This window comes from Olea europaea, chromosome 11 (assembly GCF_002742605.1).
Source record: "Olea europaea var. sylvestris chromosome 11, O_europaea_v1, whole genome shotgun sequence".
NCBI lineage: Eukaryota > Viridiplantae > Streptophyta > Magnoliopsida > Lamiales > Oleaceae > Olea > Olea europaea.
The window spans coordinates 2,001,656-2,024,012 of record NC_036247.1 but is presented as its reverse complement, the minus strand read 5'-3'; the positions used below and the strand labels follow the sequence as shown (position 1 = coordinate 2,024,012).

Sequence of the window (22,357 nt, the reverse complement as noted above, 5' to 3'; positions counted from 1 at the left end):
TAACATGTCCTAAAAACATAAACATTGAACTCGACAACACAATAAAAAGATACTAGTTGTCTTGTTTTTTTTTAGTAGAATTGCATTTAGGTCACCCATCTTCAATTTGGAATAATCAAGTAATCTGACTTCGATTTGCTTGCAAATGTGATTATTCAATCCATTGTTGTGTTGAGTCGTTGACGGGTAATTAACATGTATGTTCATGTCACACAACAATACACATTACTCATCAATTTTTTCATTTTTTTAAAGACTCATGAATTAAAAACATGTTTTTACACATCAGCTAATTAATTAACTAAAAGCACAATTAAAAAATGACATATTTGATCGGAAGGGTAATTGACCCACATTAGAGCATATTCAAAAGACTCTTTAAATACAAAATACTATCTATTTAGAGAGTTAATACTTAAAAATGAGTTTTAAAAGATTTTCTATTTTAACTTTTTAAAGTAGAGAATGTGTTTGACTTTTCAAATTTAAAAAGTTAAACCCACTCTCTAATCTTGATGTATAATGATTGCATTTAATACATTACAAATTTTTCAAATTACATTTGAATTGATTGGTCATTAATATATAAAAAAAAAACTATATTTAAATAAAATATGTAGAGAAATTACAAAATGTTCATTGGAAAAACAAAATAAAGAATCAAAATAGAGAATTTGTAGTAGTGTATAAAAAAAAATTACTCTATATTTAAACATGCTCTCTATTATGCATAAGATACTCTTTATAAATAAAGAATATTTTGGAGATAATCTTAATTGTCCATTTGCTTGGGTAAAGCGACTTTAGCATAAAATTGTTAACAAATGATTTGACAAGATGAATATTAGCAAGATGTAATTCAATAGAAAAGTTGACCGTGTTTTAAACAGTCAAATAATATGGAGCAAGTGACATTATCTCAATGATTATCATTATGTTACGATTCCATGTGTTTTGGCCAACTGTACATAGTAATCAGTAAACCTACCCCATTGTGAGAATGATAAATACTGTAAGTTTTTACCAAGTTTGATTATAGAAGAGGCCTTCTGGTTTTCCCGGGCACGTTTCATATGCCACATGTCTGTATGCAAATTGATATGCACATTTCTGTTTGATTTTAAAATTATTTTTCTGGCCGGAAATGGGGAATAAGGGAGGTGGCTGGTTTTCGACGGTGAAGAAGGTATTTAAAAACTATACCAAGAACTTGCCGAAGAAGAAGGTCAGTTCACTGTCACTAATTATATATACTGTATACAGATTTTTCGGATCACATTCATTTTTTATTATAAAATATAATCATTCAACTCATAACTCATTCATGAATTTTCTGAAAATTTAATGATGTAATTATCACAGTTTCTTTCTAGCCGAAGATTAACTAAATTTATGAACGTGCTAATGTTGGAAAATTTTTCAGAAGGATAATGTAGACAAACTGCAATACGAAGTGCCAATAGTCGTTAGATTGGTCGGATTTGGAAGTCGGTATAAGGAAAAAAAGGGCTGCAATCGTTATACAATCATATTACAGAAGATATCTGGTGACTACTATTTCATGAAGAATTTAGCCTTAAATTTATTGGGATTAAGTTCTACTTTTTTAATATTGTTTTGTAGGCAAGACAAGCACTTTGTGCTTTGAAGGGTTTTATAAGGCTACAAGCCCTAGTGCGGGGGAATAATGTGCGAAAGCATGTACAAGCTGGGGCACACGCTCGAAGACTTCAATTGGTCCACGATGAGTTCCAGAACAAATTAGAGAAAGAACGAAGAATAAAACCAGAAGGGAAAAAGGAGAGAACTCTTGCCTATGCACTTGCCTATCAGGTTTGATATTTTTACCTCATTTTATGAATTTTAACTAAGTCAACAATTCACGATAATCGTTACATTATTGTTTTTTTTTATTTATGATGTATTAACATTTGAATTCATTATGATTGACATTCTGAACAAAATGGTGGCGATACTGAAATTTATGCTCATGAATGCAACTAGCCACACCAGGGTTGGAATTTGCTTGCCGCACACGGTGGTTGGGGAAAGATCTTCCGTAATTGGTAACGCGTCACATGACATATACAAGAAAAATGCTGAAATGGATTGGACCGTGTCCCCAGGTCCTAAAATTGAGAAAATCGACCGATTTCGCAAAGACCTGGTAGAAATAAGTCCATATACATCTCGACATCGTGCATCGAGCTTGGAAGATGTGCCTAGCTACATGTCCCCAACTAAGTCTGCAAAAGCAAAAGTTCGGGTTCGAGGCCCAGTCTAGCCAGGTAGCCCACTACCAAGCCGATGGAACTCGGGCCCAACAACTGGGCTGGGCTATGAGGCCCCGAGAAGCCCAAATCCAAAAAATAATGGAAATCGAGCCAGGCTATATAGCCCATAATTTATATATAATTAACAATGTTGAGAATTATCTATATAACAATCTTGATTTGCTTATATGCTAGCGATTGAATGTCCAAAATTCATTCTGACATCAATAATGACCAAAACTAATTACCACTAAGATTCGATCTTAGTTAAATTAATCTAATCGATTTTTAAAAAGTGCCTGTTCAATTTTCCAGTGAGTTTAGTCAAATCCAAAAGTTAGTTTTGAAGATTGAGTTTCAATTCACCGTATACATTTAAGATTATAATCATACTTGGTGTACGTTATAGCATATTCTAAGTTTTACACTACGTCATGTGGCAACAAACCATTTGACAATTTTAAAAAAATCAATTTTTTTTAACCCAATCAATGCTTGACAACAATGGTAAGTCGAACATGATGTACAAAAAATGAAGTACTAGCTGCATTATTCGTAAGGTTCAATCATACTCGGTGTACATCATAGTGTACCCTAAGTTTTACGCTATGTCATGTGGCAACAAACCATTTGACAATTTTAAAAAAATCAAATTTTTAACCCAATCATTTCTTGACAACAATGGTAAGTCAAACATGATATACAAAAAATGATGTCCGAGCTGCATTACTCTTAGGGATATATGTATTGCCGCTTGAAGGTTGAGTTTCAATTCACCGTATACATTTAAGATTAAGATTGACACGATCCGTCCCGAATAATCTTAGTGGACTTGACACGTGTCGTGCACCGACGATAGTTACCAGCTAAACAGCGAACCCACCAAGAAGGTAACCTTGACTTATTTGACTGGAAAATATTTTTAACAACATTTTGATTGAGTTTCCCCTGAAATATGAACTAAAACCACCTGAACAATTACCAATTTTCCTCAAATCAATACCTATAATATGAATAGAGTAAGACTGTCCCCCCAAAATACAAACTATTCAAATAGAAAATGTTGGCAAATCGACATTTACTTGCTTTACACTCAACAATCCTCAAATATACTAAAGATACCAACTATCTAATGAGCCCATAATGAACTTTTCTGATATAAGCTACATGTATCCCAAAAGAACACATAATGTATAATTTGATAAAGGATGTCATACAACCTATGATGTGTGGCTCAATTCGGTGGTTCGACAGGCTCCAAAGCTATCCGTCTGCTCTCTGTCTGATAAAGAAAAATGTGAAAAAATATATGAGCTTAAAGTTTAGTGAGTGAATAATTTGCAAATAAGTAAACTTTTCTCATTTATGCATATTTTCTGAAAATTCATGCACTACTAAAACTTTTAGAAATTCTGAAATCTGGTAACACTTTTAAAATCAAACATGAATACATCATAAAATTATTAGGTCTTCATTCTAGATAAGTAACTGTAAAATGTAACAAATATAAATAATATGACATCCGTGAAAATCTGTGAAATATTGCTGTTGCTCAATACTATAAGCTGAAAACTCTAATTTGAGAACTGAATAGACTGAATTTTATAATCTGAAATCTGATAAACTGTAGAAATACTGAAAAATCACACCAAAAAGGTACCCAATGAATAGTCTTACTCACGTATAGGTAATCTCAATGTACAAGGCAAAGCCATTCAAATCTGATATTCTAGTCATACGTACGCAGGACAATGGTATACAAAAAATGATGTACTAGCTGCATTATTCTTAAAGTTCAATCATACTTGGTGTACATCATAGTGTACCCTAAGTTTTACGCACTGTCATGTGGCAACAAACCATTTGACAATTTTTAAAAAATCAAAATTTTAACCCAATCATTTCTTGACAAAAATGGTAAGTCAAACATGATATACAAAAAATGATGTTCGAGCTGCATTACTCTTAAGGATACATGTATTGCCTCTTGAAGGTTGAGTTTCAATTCACCGTATACATTTAAGATTAAGATTGACACGACCCATCCCGAATCATCTTAGTGGACTTGACACGTGTCGTGTACCGACGATAGTTACCAGCTAAACGCCGAACCCACCACCAAGGTAACCTTGACTTATTTGACTAGAAAATATTTTTAACAACATTTTGACTGAGTTTTCCCTGAAATATGAACTAAAACCACCTGAACAATAACCAATTTTCCTCAAATCAATACCTATAATATGAATAGAGTAAGACTGTCCCTTAAAATACCAACTATTCAAATAAAAAATGTTGGCAAATCGACATTTACTTGCTTTAAACTCAACCATCCTCAAATATACTAAAGATACCAGCTATCTAATGAACCCATAATGAACTTTTCTGATATAAGCTACATGTATCCCAAAAGAACACATAATGTATAATTTGATAAAGGATGTCATACAACTTATGATGTGTGGCTCAATTCGGTGGTTCGACAGGCTCCAAAGCTGCCCAATTCGTCTGCTCTCTGTCTGATAAAGAAAAATGTGAAAAAATATATGAGCTTAAAGCTCAGTGAGTGGATAATTTGCAAATAAGTAAACATTTCTCATTTATACATATTTTCTGAAAATTCATGCACTACTAAAACTTTAGAAATTCTGAAATCTGGTAACACTTTTAAAATCAAATATGAATACATCATAAAATTATTTGTTCATCATTCTAGATAAGTAACTGTAAAATGTAACAAATATAAATAATATGACATTTGTGAAAATCTGTGAAATATTGCTGTTGCTCAATACTATAAGCTGAAAACTCTAATTTGAGAACTGAATAGACTGAATTTTATAATCTGAAATCTGATAAACTGTAGAAATACTGAAAAATCACACCAAAAGGTACCCAATGAATAGTCTTACTCACGTACAGGTAATCTCAATGTACAAGGCAAAGCCATTCAAACATGATATTCTGATACTCTGGTTATACGTACGCAGAGCTGCCCCAAAGGCTAATCACCCTAGTACACGGCCTAAAGCCTATGTGTGTACGAGAGCGGGTCCCAAAGACCTCTGATAACCTGGTCATACACTATGGAAACACATTCACAATAGTGCAAAGTGGGTAAAATCACCACAACTAGTCATACACTGTGGAAACACATTTACACCAGTGTAGACAAGGGTAAAATCACATGTGTAATTTCTGGTGGTTTTAAATAGTAACTTTAAATATGCTGAAATATTTAGTACTCATATAACATACTAATCAAATAATTTAACTGAACTGAACTGTATTTAGCTCTTAAAACAATTGTTTATAAATCAACTTTATTCTGGAACTCATGCTATTAAATTAACTGTATGAAATAATAAATTTTCTGATTTAATATAAATTTAATAAATACTAATTTATGAAAAATAAGTTTATATCCACTCACCAAGTCATAGTTGATCATTGTTTCGATCTTCTCGTCGCCTCCTCACTTTTAATATCAAAAATGTTATCACGCTCTCACTACAATAAATCATATCTCTTCATAGAGGAGCCCTGTGTATTTTCCAACCATTAGAAATATTAATTTACCAATGGGAACTTGATATATTTTATTTTCAACTTCATAATCCCAATTAAGGTCACTAACAACATATACTCCTTCATATAAATTATTTTAACACCAAAACCCCAAATATTCAACACTTCAACACTTAACTTGGTTTCAAATATTAAAAATCCACCAAAATTAGATGATTGACAAAACTAGCACTATAATTCTAACATATTGAAAACTAGCACCAATGTCTCTATATTAAAATCTGTCACCGAAATCATGGATAGAAATAGCGCTTATCTGGAAGATTTTCAAAAATAGCACCTATACTATAATAGCTCGAAAATGTTTGAAAACTTGGAGAATTTCAACCTCAAATCCTTAATTTAAGTGTTTAGCATCATATAATCACAAGAATTTCAGAGAATATGCCTTTATCTCACAAACTTATTTCCAAAGTTCCCACTTTCTTCAACATCAATATCCAAATTAACATTTCTTTGCTTTATCCTTATTTATAACATCAAATACCTATCAATAACACATGGTTCTTGTCAAACTTTGAATTAAAGCAAATTTCCTATAACCCTTAAAAAGATTAATTCAATCTACTTAATGCTTACCATTTTAAATCAAAAGAGAAATTGAAGAAGTTAAGAACCCAAGCTTGAACCCATATTCTTCTTCTTCTTCTTCATTTTTCCCTCTTTATTTCCTTCTTTTTCCTCTTGGTCTCTCTCGACCCCTCTCTCGTTTTCTCTAGTGTGTGTGTTTTTGGAGAGAAAAATAATGGGTCAAAGGTATATAATGACCCACTTACTAAAAATTGCAAGGGAAGTCCCTCAACTCCATTTTAATATAACATTTAATCCTTCTAGCTTCCCTTAATATAAAAGTAATTTTCAAACTTTAAATTGTATCCAATTTAACTCTCATATATTACCAATTATAAAATAAACCCCATTAAAATATGTTATTTTATTTTAGTCCTTAATTGACTTTGATCTTGACTAGTCAATTTTTTATTTTTGACTAAGAAAAATTGGGTTGTAACAAAGATAATGCTACATGTACACATGAATTTACACCCCTCACACGTGTTTCGTAATTTCAGACTCTTGGCCACCAAGTATCGTCCATATGGTGTACATAAGGATGCTCGAAGTGCCATCGTTATATGTAAACTTGCACATCAGGTAAATTTTCACGTTCATATCAAGTTCTATACATTTAATTTCGGGTCATTGTGTTGGGGAAAGATGTAATGCGCTCAATATTGAATTATAAAAGGACTGTTAGAAATGGTGACTTTAGGACCTTTCTAACCATTTGGTTTTTGTAACCATTACCCATAATAGCCAAATATAAGTATTCCTCCTTAACTCGAAGTTTGACATGCGTCCATATGGATGAAATTAGCGTGAGATGGTGGCTAATACTTTGTACCCTCTATGTAATGCCTCTTAAAATTGCTCATCATTCTGCCACTATTTCTGATATAATATAGATTTTGAGAAAGAGTAGTGATGGATGGTTTTCTTCTTCTTCCTTTTTTAATGTTGTAAGGGAGTGGAACCTGCAGCCACGTACAAGTATTTGGGATTGCCTCCTGAGTCGTACAGGGCGTTGGAGTGGGTATTTCCCACATGGGCAAGGACACGTGCTCTTGATACTGGCGAAGCTGTTAATGTTTTAAAAGTTGCAATTGTTACTGCAGACAGGATAATGACAGTTAGCCAGGTACTTCATGACAAAGTTTGTGCTCGACAAATTTGTTTAAGTGGAAATGACACCACATGTCAAAATCTTGATTTTTAGTTACAAAAATGTCATCCTTTTTCTGACATTACAAATATGGCAATTTATGAAAATTTTGGACTAATTTACCCCTCTGCATAAATGTAATACCTTACAGGTTTTACATTAATTATAGATTTGACTATACAGAATTGTGTCAGGGAGGAGGTGTGAGGAGAAGAAAAACAAAGAAAAAAAAAGCAAGATGAAGGAAGAGAAAGCCAAACATCGAAGCGCCTCACACCGAGCACAACGTCGAAGCTCTCTCTGCAATCGTCGACCTCACTCCCAGCCTTGGACGACGATCGTCAACATCGAAATCACTCCCATTGTCAGTCGAATCGCCCGAAGCTGAGCACAACGTTGAAGCTCTCTCTGCAATCGCTGGCCTCACTCCCAGCCTTGGACGACGATCGTCAACGTCGAAATCACTCCCATTGTCAGTCGAATCGCCCGAAGCTGAGCACAACGTCGAAGGCTGTCTTCTCCCTTGCGACTGCCAGAGAAACCGAACAAAGGCAAAGGTAAATCCACCCATCTTCTGACTTCCCACTTTTTTCATAGGCATCTACCCATGTTTTGTATAGTGCATTTTGAGAATCGGGAAATTTTGCAGTTTTACACTTTCGCAGTATGTAAAATGAGATGTAGGGTTTAAGATGGCCGTCCATTGATTGTTTATTCTGAATGGTTATTTCTGATTTTTTGTTATTGAGTTTAACACGTATGTTTTCCCCTCCCTGTGAAGCATTGTGTTCGATATTTGTTGAATAGTGGGTGTGACTCTTTGTTGAATAGTGGGTGCGATACTTTATTCAACATATTTTTTGTTCTTATTGAAGCTAGATATATATTTTGTTATATGATAATATTAATGTTGAACAAATAATTGAACAAGGATTCCATAAAATTTTGTGATTTCTTAACGTGTGTTCATGTGTGCAATAATGAGTTCAGTTGTATGGATGCATACTATAATAAGAAGCTATAATTTCTATATTGTGTAAGTGGAGAATTTGAAGTGGCGTTTGCAAAGGGGGTTTTGATGGATTCTTAATTCTCATTGAAGGAATAAAATGTTGCTTACTTTGGTTTACTTTGAAGTGATTGGTTTTGTTGAGTTTGAGGTGCAGTTTTGAGTTTGTCCAGCCCAGTCTTGTTTTATAACAAATTGAAAATTGTGTTTTGGTTTTGCTGTAATTTTATATTTATGACTTCTATGAGTTATGATTTATGTTCTCATTTAATTGGCAATTTGGTTCATAACATTGTTTAGCAAATTCTGCCTAACTTATTTTCTGATCCCACGACTTGATTGACTAACTGACCACACAACTTAATTAACTGACCAACCAAGGAACTCAACAAATCTCCCAATGAACAATTAACCATTTCAGTTTGACTATCTGTCTGAGAATGGTAAGCACTACTGAAATTCAATCGAGTATTCACCGGACTCCATAGACTCTTCCAAAAGCCACTAAGAAAATGGGTATCCTTGTTAGATACAATAGATGTAGGAAGTCTGTGTAACAAATATACCTCACAAAAATACAACACCGCCATATTGAATGCATCTGTTGTCTTCTTGCAAGGGATGAACATATCATTTTTGAAAAATAACCCACCATTACAAAGATAAAATTAAAGCCCTGTTGAATTCGAGGAAGGCGCAAAACAATATCCAACCCAGCATTATTAGCATTTTCTTTGAAAGATAAAATGTACAACAACGTTTAACAAACCTTCATGTTTTGTTCCTCTTTGTTGGCCAATAGTAGGATGCAGCCATAAGTTGTAATGTACAATCAAGATCCACATTTCTTTCATTATGCAATTCTTGAACAATTATAAGGTGCAGATTGCTTTTTGAAATGCACATTTGATTTCCTTTGAAGATAAAATAGTCAACCCACACAAAATTTGACTGTGCACCCTCCTGTAACTTCTGGAAAATTACTGGAAAATATGGATCAGTAGCGTATAATTCACTAAAGGTCTCAAAATCTAGTACCTCTACTCGTAATTCCATCAAGAGAGATTGACATCTGCTCAATACATCTATCGTCTTGTTCAATATGCCTTGTGTTTAATCATGAAAGTAATCTGCTGCATGTATGCAATACAAGTTACATGTCGAGTGACACCTTATTTTGAGTACTAAGGTCTTTAAGGGCATCATAATCAGTATATAAACCAACTCTTTCTAAAACAAATAGTGACTCAATGTTGAATTGATTGGATTATAGCATAAAACACCATATCAAAGATATTATATCGAGACTTAAGGCCCAAGAACTTTTCGTTGAAATGAGCCATAGGTCGACCAATCTTACTAAGAACTGTACTAATATCAACTTTCAAAGCATCACATTGTTGCTCAAAAGGTTGCATACAATCAGATAGTACCAGAATCGGAGTTAGTTTTTATTTAATCAACCGAAATGATTCATCTGCCTGAAGGCTCTAATGAAATCTCCCTGTCTTAATAAATTCATAATAGATTCCATGATGGTACTGAAGTGTGATATAAATCTCCTGTAAAAGAAAGCATGACAATGAAAATTGAAAACTTCCAACAGTGGCCACTGATTTATCGTTTCGACTTTTGTTGTGTCCAATACTAACCCATCATTTGAAACCATATACTCCAAGAATACTACATGTTTTGTTAGGAAAGATGGATGCATACTATAATAAGAAGCTATAATTTCTATATTGTGTAAGTGGAGAATTTGAAGTGGCGTTTGCAAAGGAGGTTTTGATGGATTCTTAATTCTCATTGAAGGAATAAAATGTTGTTTACTTTGGTTTACTTTGAAGTGATTGATTTTGTTGAGTTTGAGGTGCAATTTTGAGTTTGAGGTGCAGTTTTGAGTTTGTCCAACCCAGTCTTGTTTTATAACAAATTGAAAATTGTGTTTTGGTTTTGCTGTAATTTTATATTTATGACTTCTATGAGTTATGATTTATGTTCTCATTTAATTGGCAATTTGGCATTCAAATGAGAATTGTGAATCTGTGATTTCGGATACATAATTTATGTTGTTGAAGAAGGTGAAGCTCAAAGCCATATTGTTTATGTTTTCTTAGTTATGTTGAAATTTTGAGTTCTGTAATGTTTCAATATTTTACTTTTTACTAAAATCAAGATTAGTTAGATGACCTATTCATCTTGTGTTTGATGAATTGATTTAAAATCATGTATTACCTGAGTGTTGTATTGTACATGAAATTATTTGGAGTCTGGCGACGTTTCGTGATTTGCTTCTAGTATTTGTGAATTGAGTTGGATGATGGAATGATAATAGTTTTGTGAATAAGTGATTGCATTCGTTTATGTCTTTTCCTTTATTTTTTTGTTAGTTGCTTTATTTTTGAACAGTTTGTTTTGTGATGGCTATAAAATCCAGTATTCTATATATGAATGGATAGCTTTTGACGACCCACATAGTTATCTTAGAGAGATTTTACGTAATTGGAAGTGATTTAGCAATGATTTAGAAGTTCAATGCCTCTCACTGAACTGTCGTTCTCGACAGTAGAGCTCAGGTTTTCTCGACAGTTAGGCCAACCTTCTTGCATGTTTGGACATCAACTGTCGGTATCGACAGATCTCGACAGATCATATGTCGGTACCGACGATTTTAGTCAGTTTTTCTCGACAGTTGAGTGTGTCCATGCATTAGTGTGTTTCATTAAACTACTATTTATGATACAATATCTTTAAGTTTATCCAGTAATCCCAGCGAGCTTTATGAATGCATCATGCAGGACACAGGACTGATGGAGTTTGATTATTGTATTCCAAAGGAGGTAAGGTTGCGGGCCCATATTTCGCAGAGGAGCAACTTGAAGTATGTGAAGACAGTGATGGACCTTTTCGATGACCGACAACGCGGCGAGTTTCGAAACTCCCCCTTCGGGTATCTGGCCGAGGTTGCAGAGATTCAATTCTCTACCCAGCTCATCCAGCAGCTCGTGTTCAGAACCATTCGCACTGACAAGGTTAATGAGCTCTGGTTCAATGTGCAAGGCAACATGATGAGATTCGGTCTACAGGAATACACCCTTGTGACGGGGTTAAGATGCGGTGTATTCCCGGAGGGTGATGAGTTCGATCGAGTGCTGGAGAGGAGAAGGCTGAAGGAGAGGTACTTCAAATCCATGGAGAAGATATCGTTGGCACAACTCCAAACTACTATTGCCCGACCTTCGACGACCCGAGCCGATCGCTACAAACTAGGGCTCGTGCTAATAGTCGAAGGAGTTTTCAATGCCCCTGATAATAATGTCAGAATTGATTTGCGTACACTATCTAATGTCGACAACCTAGATATCTTTTTTGCCTACCCTTGGGGTAGAGTCGGCTATCGGCGTTTGCTGCACGAATTCCGGGGTTTCTGGGCAAAGAAATTCCTGAAGGCGAAGAGGAGGTAAGAAAAGGAGGTTACATACACTATTCATAGCTTTCCCATTTCCATGCAGGTACACAAGTTTTAAATAGTAGCATATCATGCTTTATTTGTTTGCCATCATGTAGCATCGTGCGTACCATCTCAGCTATTTTATTTCTGTTTGTCTTGATGGAACAGGTTTGGGCGTACAAGGCAGTTCCCGAGATTGGGGAACGTTTTGGTAAAAGAGTTGGGGAACGAATGCCACGATTGCTTAGGTGGTCCACATGAAAACAACCACAGCATCGTACGTACGATGCATTCTTCAAGAATGTGCGGGTATGGATACCACGTGTTACTTTTGTTATTCACGTTTCGTGTCATTCCTGAAGCTTTTCATTTCTAATCTATAACTGTACATTGTAGTTGCATGTCTATGCCACACTTCGTCCCATCGATGCTGAGGGAAAACAACAGTATTTCTCCACTCTCGTGCCGTACGATGATCCTCCGGTGCCTGTGCTGGATGAGATTGTCAGGAATGTTGTGGGGCCACAGTTTAATGCATCACACGGAGGTAGTGAAAGTGGCGGCCAGTTGGTGAGGCAGGAATCCGATGATGGAGTCTCTAGTGGAGGAAGTGGTGAGGATGAGACGTCTGGAGATGAAGGTGCTGATACCAAGGAGAGTGGCAAGGGCGCCAGTGAGCGATCCAGTGTCGGTGCGGATACTTGTAGAGGATAGACTGGTGCATCTTCCACACCTCCAGCGACCCACGTTTCTTCTCCAGTACGAGGGCCGACGATGGAGACACGCCCAGTTGGCACATCCGGATCAGGCGTCACCAAAGAGGAGGTGGAAGAGCTATTGTTCGACCAAAGAATTCTCTTTGAAATGTGACTTCGCACCGTCAAGCATGAAATCGAACAGCACGTGACATCCGAATGTAAAAAACTCGGAGCTTTCTTTGCTATCCTTGTGGCCCCACCTGCTCCGACCCCCGTTGCAACCGCGATGCCCGCCGATATCGAGGCTGGAGTTTTAGGTAGTATTTCGCAATAAACCGTTTGGTTTATAATTTTCACCTATGTTCGACAGTAGCACATGCACCTGTAGCTCACATTTTTTTCCATGCGACAATTGCGAGTTAGAAATAATATCTTTCCAATACATGGAGGAGAAATGGAGCCTTCCCCGGATGAGCGAGACATGCTAGCAGATACAGGAACTGCACATGTACAAGGTACGTGGGTTATTTATAAGCGCATTGAAACTTGTTATTTGACGGACTTTGTATATTGTGGAAGTTGGGAAACCTAATGTATTCACACATTTTTCATGTTCTCATCAACAGATGGAGGAGACATCGCGGCTCGCCCGGACAACGTACATGACCCACTGCCCGTAGCAACCGACGAACAGATAGGTACGTTGTCATGTGCTACGATTTTTCCCTACTATATTCGATGGCATCTACTTCCGTTCTAACTTCATGAAAATGCAATAACATATTCCTGTGGTGTGATTGTGGTGTCCAATTAGGTGGAGGACAGATCGAGCCGATCTTTGCCGTCCCGAATTTGAACGGTAACATGGGAATTATTTTTCTCATTTTCTTTCTTCCTGTACGCTTCCATTATCTTCCAACTGTAAATGTCGAACACATATGCAATTACATATGTATTGTAATATCAGATGGAGGAGCCATGGAGCCCTCACATGCGGCCCCGAGCAACGATGCCGACTTACAGGGTTGCGATGTTACGGATGGTGATGGTAAGTTCATTCTCTGCATCACTTATTGTATGTTACGTATGGTACGGAAGGGCATTTATGGTCACTAACTCCTCCCTCCTTTTGAATTCTCGTAGGCGATCTCACTGAAGTCCCTGTTCCCGCCAGTGTAGCCGAACCAGGACACGGAGTTCCTACGACGAGTTGGCGCTCGGCACGGGAACAACCCAATCCACTTCCTTCGGAACAGGATATATAGTTTCGCTATACGCACCCTTCCAGTAGTCCGATGAATAATAACGGGAGCAAAGCTCGTACAACGTCTTCCCTCTAAAGCAAGCAGCACGACTTGCATGAACACATGGCATATGGTTTAGTTGGAACTCACGAGATGTGCAGGTTTCTTCGGACAAGTCAACTATGTCCGTGTCGTTGGATATTCCAACCTGCGTCAAGTTGTTTGTCAGGACATGGGCTCGAAGCCTAGTTCCATTTTCGAAAGTCGTCCGTAGCTCGTTCTCCATCCTTGGTGTCAATAAGGTACTGCATTCTTCCGCATTTGCTCGACGTTCATAAAACCACTTCTGCATAGTACTCCGAATGTGTTCAACCAAGCAGGTTATCGATAACGATCGGGCTTTTCTAAACATCGAGTTCAACGACTCTGCATAGTTGTTTGTCATAATATTGTAACGGTGTTCAATAAATAGTGCTCTGGACCCAAATGAATATCCCGCTCGCTCTAAGTACCCGTGCGCTCTTTCACTCACTCTGCGAATCTGTCCCATGAGTCGTTCGAAGTCCTCGACCTGAAAAGTTGTAGCAGCTCGTTTGAATAGAAATAATAGGCTTGCGTTGTTATACCGCTGTATTAGGTTCTTTTCCATATGCCATATACAACAACCATGCCGAGACGACGGAAACAACTGAGAAATAGCTTTCTGAATACTCTTTTTCCTGTCTGAAATGAACACGAGTTCTTTGGAATCCCCTATAAGATCTTTCAAGTTCGACAAAAACCACTTCCACGATTTATTTGTTTTAGCATCCACGATCCCCCATGCCAACGGATAAATCTGTTTGTTACCATCTTGGGCAGTTGCCACTAGGAGTGTACCTTTGTATGGACCTTTCAAGTGACTGCCATCAACACAAATAACGGATCTCAAGTACTGTATGTATCCACGAATGCTTGCACCAAAAGCTACGAAGAAGTAACGAAACTTATTACAAGAATCAATTTCGATGTGGGTAACGGTCCCCGGGTTACTTTCTCCTACGACGTGACAGTATGAAGATAATTTCTAAAAACTGTCCCTTGGTGTACCATGTAGCATATTTAAGGCATGGAGCTTCCCCCTACGTGCTTTGCTATAACTGATTTTCACACCAAACTCACGTTCCATATCACGTGCAATATGAGTAGGTGGATATGATCAGTATGGAGTATCCAATTTTTCCAAAATGTGCTCCGCAATTACAACACTAGTGGCATGCCGATGTGCGTTACGACGAAAATCAAGGGAACATGTGTGAACTGTAACAAACTTACGGATCATGAAGATTGCAGATTGCTTGACAGTAGAAGTACGAAGCATCCACTTGCAATTATCATCCACACAGACAACTGTTAACATTTTCAAGCTTGACCTGCTTACCCGAAATTGGAACTTCTCTTGCAAAGCAAGTACATGAAGCTTCAAGTACAACTGTTTCTTGGTAAAGAATATTTGCTTCTCGACGAGAATCGATGTATTTACAGCTGTAATCCACTCATCTGTGCACGAACGTCTGGAATTTGATGCATTGTCTCATCTATTTCAGTAATAATAGCACAATCTGTACCATGTAATGGGTGTTCGGCGGATGCTGCAGCCTCTATAGGCTCAATTGGAGGTTTGGGTAGTTCGGTTTGCGACACACTGTGCTGATGATTCATCTCGTCATGTTGTACATTCATTGGACATTTCGTTGGGCCGAACAAGTTCCCTTCACAGTTTGCATCTGTTGCCATACCAACAATCGGGGAGCTCGGATACCAAATATGTGATGCAGAGTGCAGTTTCCTTATGAACAGATATGTACCACTGTAGATCCTCATCGTCGCGTATCTCTGCTGGAGGTAGATTCAAGTTCGGGACTTTGAACTTCAATTCGATTGCATTGCGGGATTCAACGATACCAAGTTTCTCCTTCAATCGTAACAGAAGTTCTGCTACGGTAATACTTGTTCGGTTTGCGACACACTGTGCTGATGATTCATCTCGTCATGTTGTACATTCAGTGGACATTCCGTTGGGCCGAACAAGTTCCCTTCACAGTTTGCATCTGTTGCCATACCAACAATCGGGAGCTCGGATACCAAATATGTGATGCAGAGTGCAGTTTCCTTATGAACAGATATGTACCACTGTAGATCCTCATCGTCGCGTATCTCTGCTGGAGGTAGATTCAAGTTCGGGACTTTGAACTTCAATTCGATTGCATTGCGGGATTCAACGATACCAAGTTTCTCCTTCAATCATAACACAAGTTCTGCTATGGTAATACTTCTCGACACTAAAATGGAAGTGGTTTTGTCCCCTTTCCACTTCCATTCATCATCTGAGTGAACGAAGTTTCCTCCATGCGACACGATGAATCTAAAATCATGACTCATACCTGAAATGTTGGGACTGCAAAAGTGAGAATTCTGCACATTCATATGTCGACATTTCATAACATCAAATTGGCACACGAAAATACTTACATCCATGTACTACCAAAGATATAAAAGATGATCAGTTTTTAGGTGTCGAAATCGACAATTACATTTTCTATCCCGACAGTCAGTAAATGTTGAGTTCGACAGTTAAAATGTCTAACCCGACAATTTCCAAGATACTGCTCGACAGTTCTACTACCATAACTTTCGAGAAAGACAAATTCCATGTGCTTCACTGTTTGACGAATTTATTGAAAACGGTAAAGGCCATAATAAATTCTGAACTACAATATCACTGTATCTTTTTAGAAATGAACAAGGTATCACTTAATGCTTCATTAAATGTTGAATTATATATGGAATACTCCACATTTTCTATATAATATTGGTATAATTTTTCTTTCTAAAATATACCAAAAATTAACTACATCAATGAATAAGAGATTGAAAGGGTTCATTTAAATATGATCATATTGTATTGAACATTTAAAGTAGTTAACTATGACATGAGATGAACTTTTTTTCTACTACCTCACCTTTCAAATTTGTCAATGGCTTTCCTTGTTTCCTTGTTGATGATGGAGTAGAGATGATGAAGAAGAAGAAGCTCTTTCAATTCGTATGTGTATGTGTATTTTGTAAAGATTTCACCCCTTTTTTAATCAAAAAAAATCTTATTATACAATATAATATCATATTTTCAATATTAAATTTAAACCAAAAATAAATTAATCACATCATAACATTAATTGCATTCAAATCAAGCATTTATCGTTCCAAAAAGGTGTTAAAGGGTAAAGTGGACATTTTGTAAGGAAAAATTGACATTCTTGGAAGAAATTGGTGAATGTCCAAATTTTTTTTGCATTTTCAATTTTAGTAACATTTGTGTAAATTCCCCTATATTTAATTGTATGGTAATATAAGATTTATATAGTTATCAGCAAGGATTATTAGCCATACAATTCGGCTGTTGTTTGATGTTTTAGAGAATGTTCAACTTTAGGGCTGTGACTGTGCAAATAAGTGCCAAATGAATTTACTTATTCTTCATTCCTCATTTTTGCTTCTGCTGGTGGTGTTCCATCCCACATTAGAATGGGTGGAACTCACCTGCATTAGTAACTCAGAAAGGACGAATGGGGAAAAGATGATAGGAGGATATTTTGCAGATATCTGGAAATTATCAGAATTTAGTAAATAAATCATTAAATTACCTCACTGTACAATTAAATGGGCACAACACCTTCATTCTCTTATTTCCTTTTCTGATGGCAGGGTTACTCTTGGGAAATAACGACTCCTGAGGGTGGATATGGGTTACATGAGCTATTGAGTAGTCGAAAGGCAGTTCTTAATGGTATGACTACTTTTTTAATCGGGATTTGCGATAAATTGGAGCATCATAGTATTTCAAATTTAGAACACTTGAACACGTAGAGCTATGACACAATTAGTTTTTCTCTTCATATTCCTATTTTACTTCTTGTTCTTGTTAGACCTACGGAATAAGAAGTATACAACTGAGGTGCCATTAGGACTCCCCCATACATCATAGAAAATCAGGATTTGCAATAGAATGGAGCATCATATTATTTCAAATTTAGAAAATATGAACATGTTGAGTAATGACACATTTAGTTTTTTCTCTTCACATTCCTATTTTACTTCTTCAGGTTCTTGTAGGACTGAGGTTCCATTAGGACTCTCGTACATCATAGAAAGCTGTATTTGATGTCCTTAGCTCAAATATAGTACCTGATTGTGTAGGAATCACCAATGGAATTGATGATAATGTGTGAAACCCATCTTTGGATATTGAAACTCAAAGATGATCGTGAGGCTCGGATGACTTAAGCCAGGAAGGACCTAGAATGCACTGAAATGAGGGTGGCTCGTGCACATGATCAATGAAATTAAATTGATTCCAATTTTGTTAGGCTGTTAGTGTGTAAATGGGTCTGCAACAAACTACTGACTTTTTTTGTATAATTCTATTATAGCAATGCTGTATAAATAGGTCATTTTCCTTCCAAATGTACACACGAGAATTGAGAAAATAATTAATACACTCAGCAGATTTTTTAATCTTTGTTTTACAATTCAATTCATTAGCATTTCCTTTATGGTATCAGAGCTATGATGGCTGAAATTGATGGCAATAGCATCAACACTGATGCTAATCAAAATCAAACAACCCATCAAAACTCAAACTCAAATACAAATTCTCATGATCCATCTCTTCCCAACAGCCCATACTTCATTGGGGCAAATGGAAACTCAGGAGCTCTGCTTGTCACACAGATGCTTGATGCAAACAACTACCATTATTGGGCGAGGTCAATAAAGAGGGCCTTGAGAATAAAAAATAAGCTTGGATTCATTGACAGGAGCATCTGAGAACCAACTGATACAGAGAGTCCCTTGATGGAACATCGGCTTCGTTGTAACGACATTGTTATTACCTGGCTACAAAACACCATGACAGTGGACATTAAGGCAAGCACACTATACGTTGAGAAGGCACACCAGCTTTGGGTAGATTTAGAACAATGTCTTGCGCAACAAAATGCCCCCAGAATATATGAAATCATTAAGGCATTGTAGCACTTATGCAAGGACAGGACACTGTGAGTACCTACTTTTCAAAACTCAAAACACTTCTTGATGAATTGATAAACTATGAATCTATTCCCAACTGTACCTATGGGGGGTTAAAAACTGTGGTTTGCAATTAGGAATGAGATTGGGTAATGAAATTTCTCATGGGACTTAATGATTCCTACAAAGGTCCCAAAGCTCAGATTCTACTTATAAAGCCATTCGCAAAATTAAATGAAGTATATTCACTGATACAGCAGGAAGAAAAGAGAAGGGAAATCTCCTGTGATGCTCATGCTTCTGAAGGAATGGCATTAGTGTCAAGGACAGTTATGAGGGAAGCAGAGAAAAGAAATACAAGGCCACTGAAGAAGTATTACTGCACTTTTTGTAAAATGGCAGTCCACTCATTAGAAAGGTATTTCAAAGCCAATAAAGATAAGCCAACATGCACACATTACCAAATGCCTGGCCATACTATCAGCAATTGCTTCAAAATTCATGGATACCCACCAGGCCATAAGTTCTATAGCAAATTGCAAGTGAATTTCACTTGCACAAATCAGAATACGTCTTCCATGGGATCTGCACAGGAGCAAACTGGTGACAAAAATCAAGTAGCTTTGACTCAGGAGGAATACACTCAGTTTTTCACTTATACGTGTTCATCTACTCACACTAATGAATCTAGCACTACCATACCTTGGATCGCGGACATGGGAGCCACAGACCATATGGTCTACTCAGTGTCCTTCCTCACAACCATTAAATCCAAAATTTCTCAACATGTCGCATTACCTAATGGTGCTATAACTTTGGCAACTCACATAGGAAATGTCAAAATCACAGAAAACTTGTTGCTTCATGATGTGCTATGTGTTCTATCTTTTCCTTTTAACCTCATATCCGCAAGTAAACTTGCTCAACGATCTAATTGATGCCTTATCTTTTCTTCTAACTTGTGTTATATACAGGACCTTACAACTTGGAAGACGATTGGTCTGGGTGAAGTGAGGAAAGGGCTGTATCACTTGGTGCCAAGAGAAGTCTCCCCTACTATCCTTGATCAAAACTTGCCTAGATTAGTCAATAAAGGTGCTCTATCAGTCTCTGCTAATGACAGCTAAGAAAATTTCGATTTATGGCATTTCAGGTTGGGCCATCTTTCAGATTCTAGGCTGAACTTGACTTATTTGCGTCCTAAAACAAAACATACCCAAAAGTATTGTGCTATTTTCCCTCTAGCAAAAATGTATAGATTACCATTCACAATTAGCCAACACAGGTCCAAAGATTGTTCTGATTGGATTCATTGTGATTTATGGGGTCCTTGTACTTATGTTGCCTATGATGGATCAAAATATTTTCTTACCATAGTTGATGATCATAGCTGGTGCACTTGGGTTTATTTACTGAAATTAAAATCTAATGCATCTACAGCCTTGAAAATTTTTTACACATTGATTGAAACACAATTTAACTCCAAAATCAAGATCACCAGAACTGATAACGGAGGGGAGTTTAATATGAAACAATTCTACTTGGAAAAGGGTATCATTCACCAAACCACACGTGTTGAAACTCCCCAGCAGAATGCAGTCATTGAGAGGAAGCATCAACATATATTAAACGTAGCTAGAGTCTTGAGATTCCAAAGTGGATTGGCCATGATGTATTGGAATGATTGCATAGTAACATTTGTCTTTCTTATAAACAGAACTCCCAGTCCTATCCTTGATAACAAAACACCATTCGAGCTTCTCTTTAAGACTAAGCCAAACTATTCAAATCTAAGAGTGTTTGGGTGTCTTGCATTTGCTAGCACCCTCGCACACATTAGGCATAAATTCGACTCAAGGGCAAAGAAATGCATTTTCTTGGGTTATCCTTTTGGGATCAAATGCTATAAATTGTTGGACATGGAAACTAATAAAGTATTCACATTAAGAGATGTGATATTCTATAAAAATGTATTTTCCTGGAAAGCATCTGCCATTGAAACCGGTTATGAATCATCAAATCCCACCTATAAATTGCCAAGTCTTGAAAATCTCCCCTATACTCAGCCAAGCAACATTGACCTAAGCTATCCCATTAATCCTGGTCCTCAATTACAAACGAGAACCTCACAAGATCCTAGTAAAGAAATAGAGTCACCAGAAACAAACCATAATTCTACTGAATTGGAATTGTCACCAACTGCCTCAAATGGTCCTCATATCCCTTGCAGGTCTGATAGAAACAGAAGAGCACCTATTTATCTACAAGATTTCATATGTCAACAGGCTTCCTCACTCACCCATTCTCAAGTGTCTGCCAAGAAAAGGGGTGCCATAATTTTAGGTAATCCTTTTCCTCTAAACGCAACACTTTCTTATCATAGATTGTCTAACAAGCACAAAGTCTTCTCTTCGTCCTTACTTGAACATGTAGAGCCCACTACTAACCAAGAGGCTATCCAATATCCTAAATGGTGTGAAGCTATGCAGGCTGAAATTAAGGTCTTGAGTCAAACCAAACTTGGAATGTCATCGATTTGCCCCTTAGAAAGGTACCATAGGATGTATATAGGTGTACAAGGTGAAATTTAATGCTGATGGAACAACTGAAAGACATAAGGCAAGGCTCGTGGCAAAGGGTTACACCCAACTGGAAGGGATAGACTACCATGAAACCTTTTCACCTGTGGCAAAACTTCGTTTCCCCCCCCCCCCCCCGAAAAGGTACCCATAGGATGTAAATGCGTGTACAAGGTGAAATTTAATGCTGATGGAACAACTGAAAGACATAAGGCAAGGCTCGTGGCAAAGGGTTACACCCAACTGGAAGGGATAGACTACCATGAAACCTTTTCACCTGTGGCAAAACTGGTAACAATCAAGACATTACTTGCAGTAGCAACAGTAAGAGGTTGGTATCTACACCAATTTGAGGTGAATAATGCCTTCTTGCACGGAGATTTGGAGGAGGAAGTCTATATGCATATGTTTCCTGGATACCCCATCAACGGAACTTCAAAAGTGTGCAAACTTAATAAGAGTTTACATGGTTTAAAGCAAGTGTCACGACAATGGTACTCTAAGTTATCCATTTTCAGTACTGAGCAAGGATTTCATCAGTCCAAGGCTGATTACAGCCTCTTTACAAAGAACACTGGAAGTTCTTTTACAGCCGTATTGATTTACGTGGATGATATTATAATAGCTGGAAGCAATGTTGAAGTTATAGACTCCCTTAAAAAGTATCGTTGGATAACAAATTTAAGATTAAGAATTTGGGGATTCTTAAGTATTTTCTTGGAATTGAG

At 36.9% G+C, this 22,357-nt stretch overlaps 1 protein-coding gene and 1 pseudogene across 1 annotated transcript; one reads left to right on the top strand and one right to left on the bottom strand.

Moving 5' to 3' along the window:
* The first annotated feature begins 1,144 nt into the window (after positions 1-1,144).
* On the top strand, positions 1,145-2,407 carry LOC111404302 (annotated as a pseudogene).
* Positions 2,408-13,939: 11,532 nt separating this feature from the next.
* Positions 13,940-15,151, bottom strand: LOC111404300. The gene is made up of 2 exons (XM_023033129.1): positions 15,073-15,151; positions 13,940-14,949 (listed from the first exon to the last, which is right to left on the bottom strand). Exons 1-2 carry the CDS (start codon positions 15,149-15,151, stop codon positions 13,940-13,942), a joined length of 1,089 nt encoding a protein of 362 aa, XP_022888897.1.
* Positions 15,152-22,357: the final 7,206 nt, after the last annotated feature.

Coding starts and splice junctions, on each gene's coding strand:
- LOC111404300 (XM_023033129.1), bottom strand. CDS start 15,151: ATGGAACGTGAGTTTGGTGTGAAAATCAGTTATAGCAAAGCACGTAGG. Junction 14,950..15,072: donor TGCCTTAAATATGCTACATG/GTACACCAAGGG, acceptor ACTTCTTCGTAG/CTTTTGGTGCAAGCATTCGT.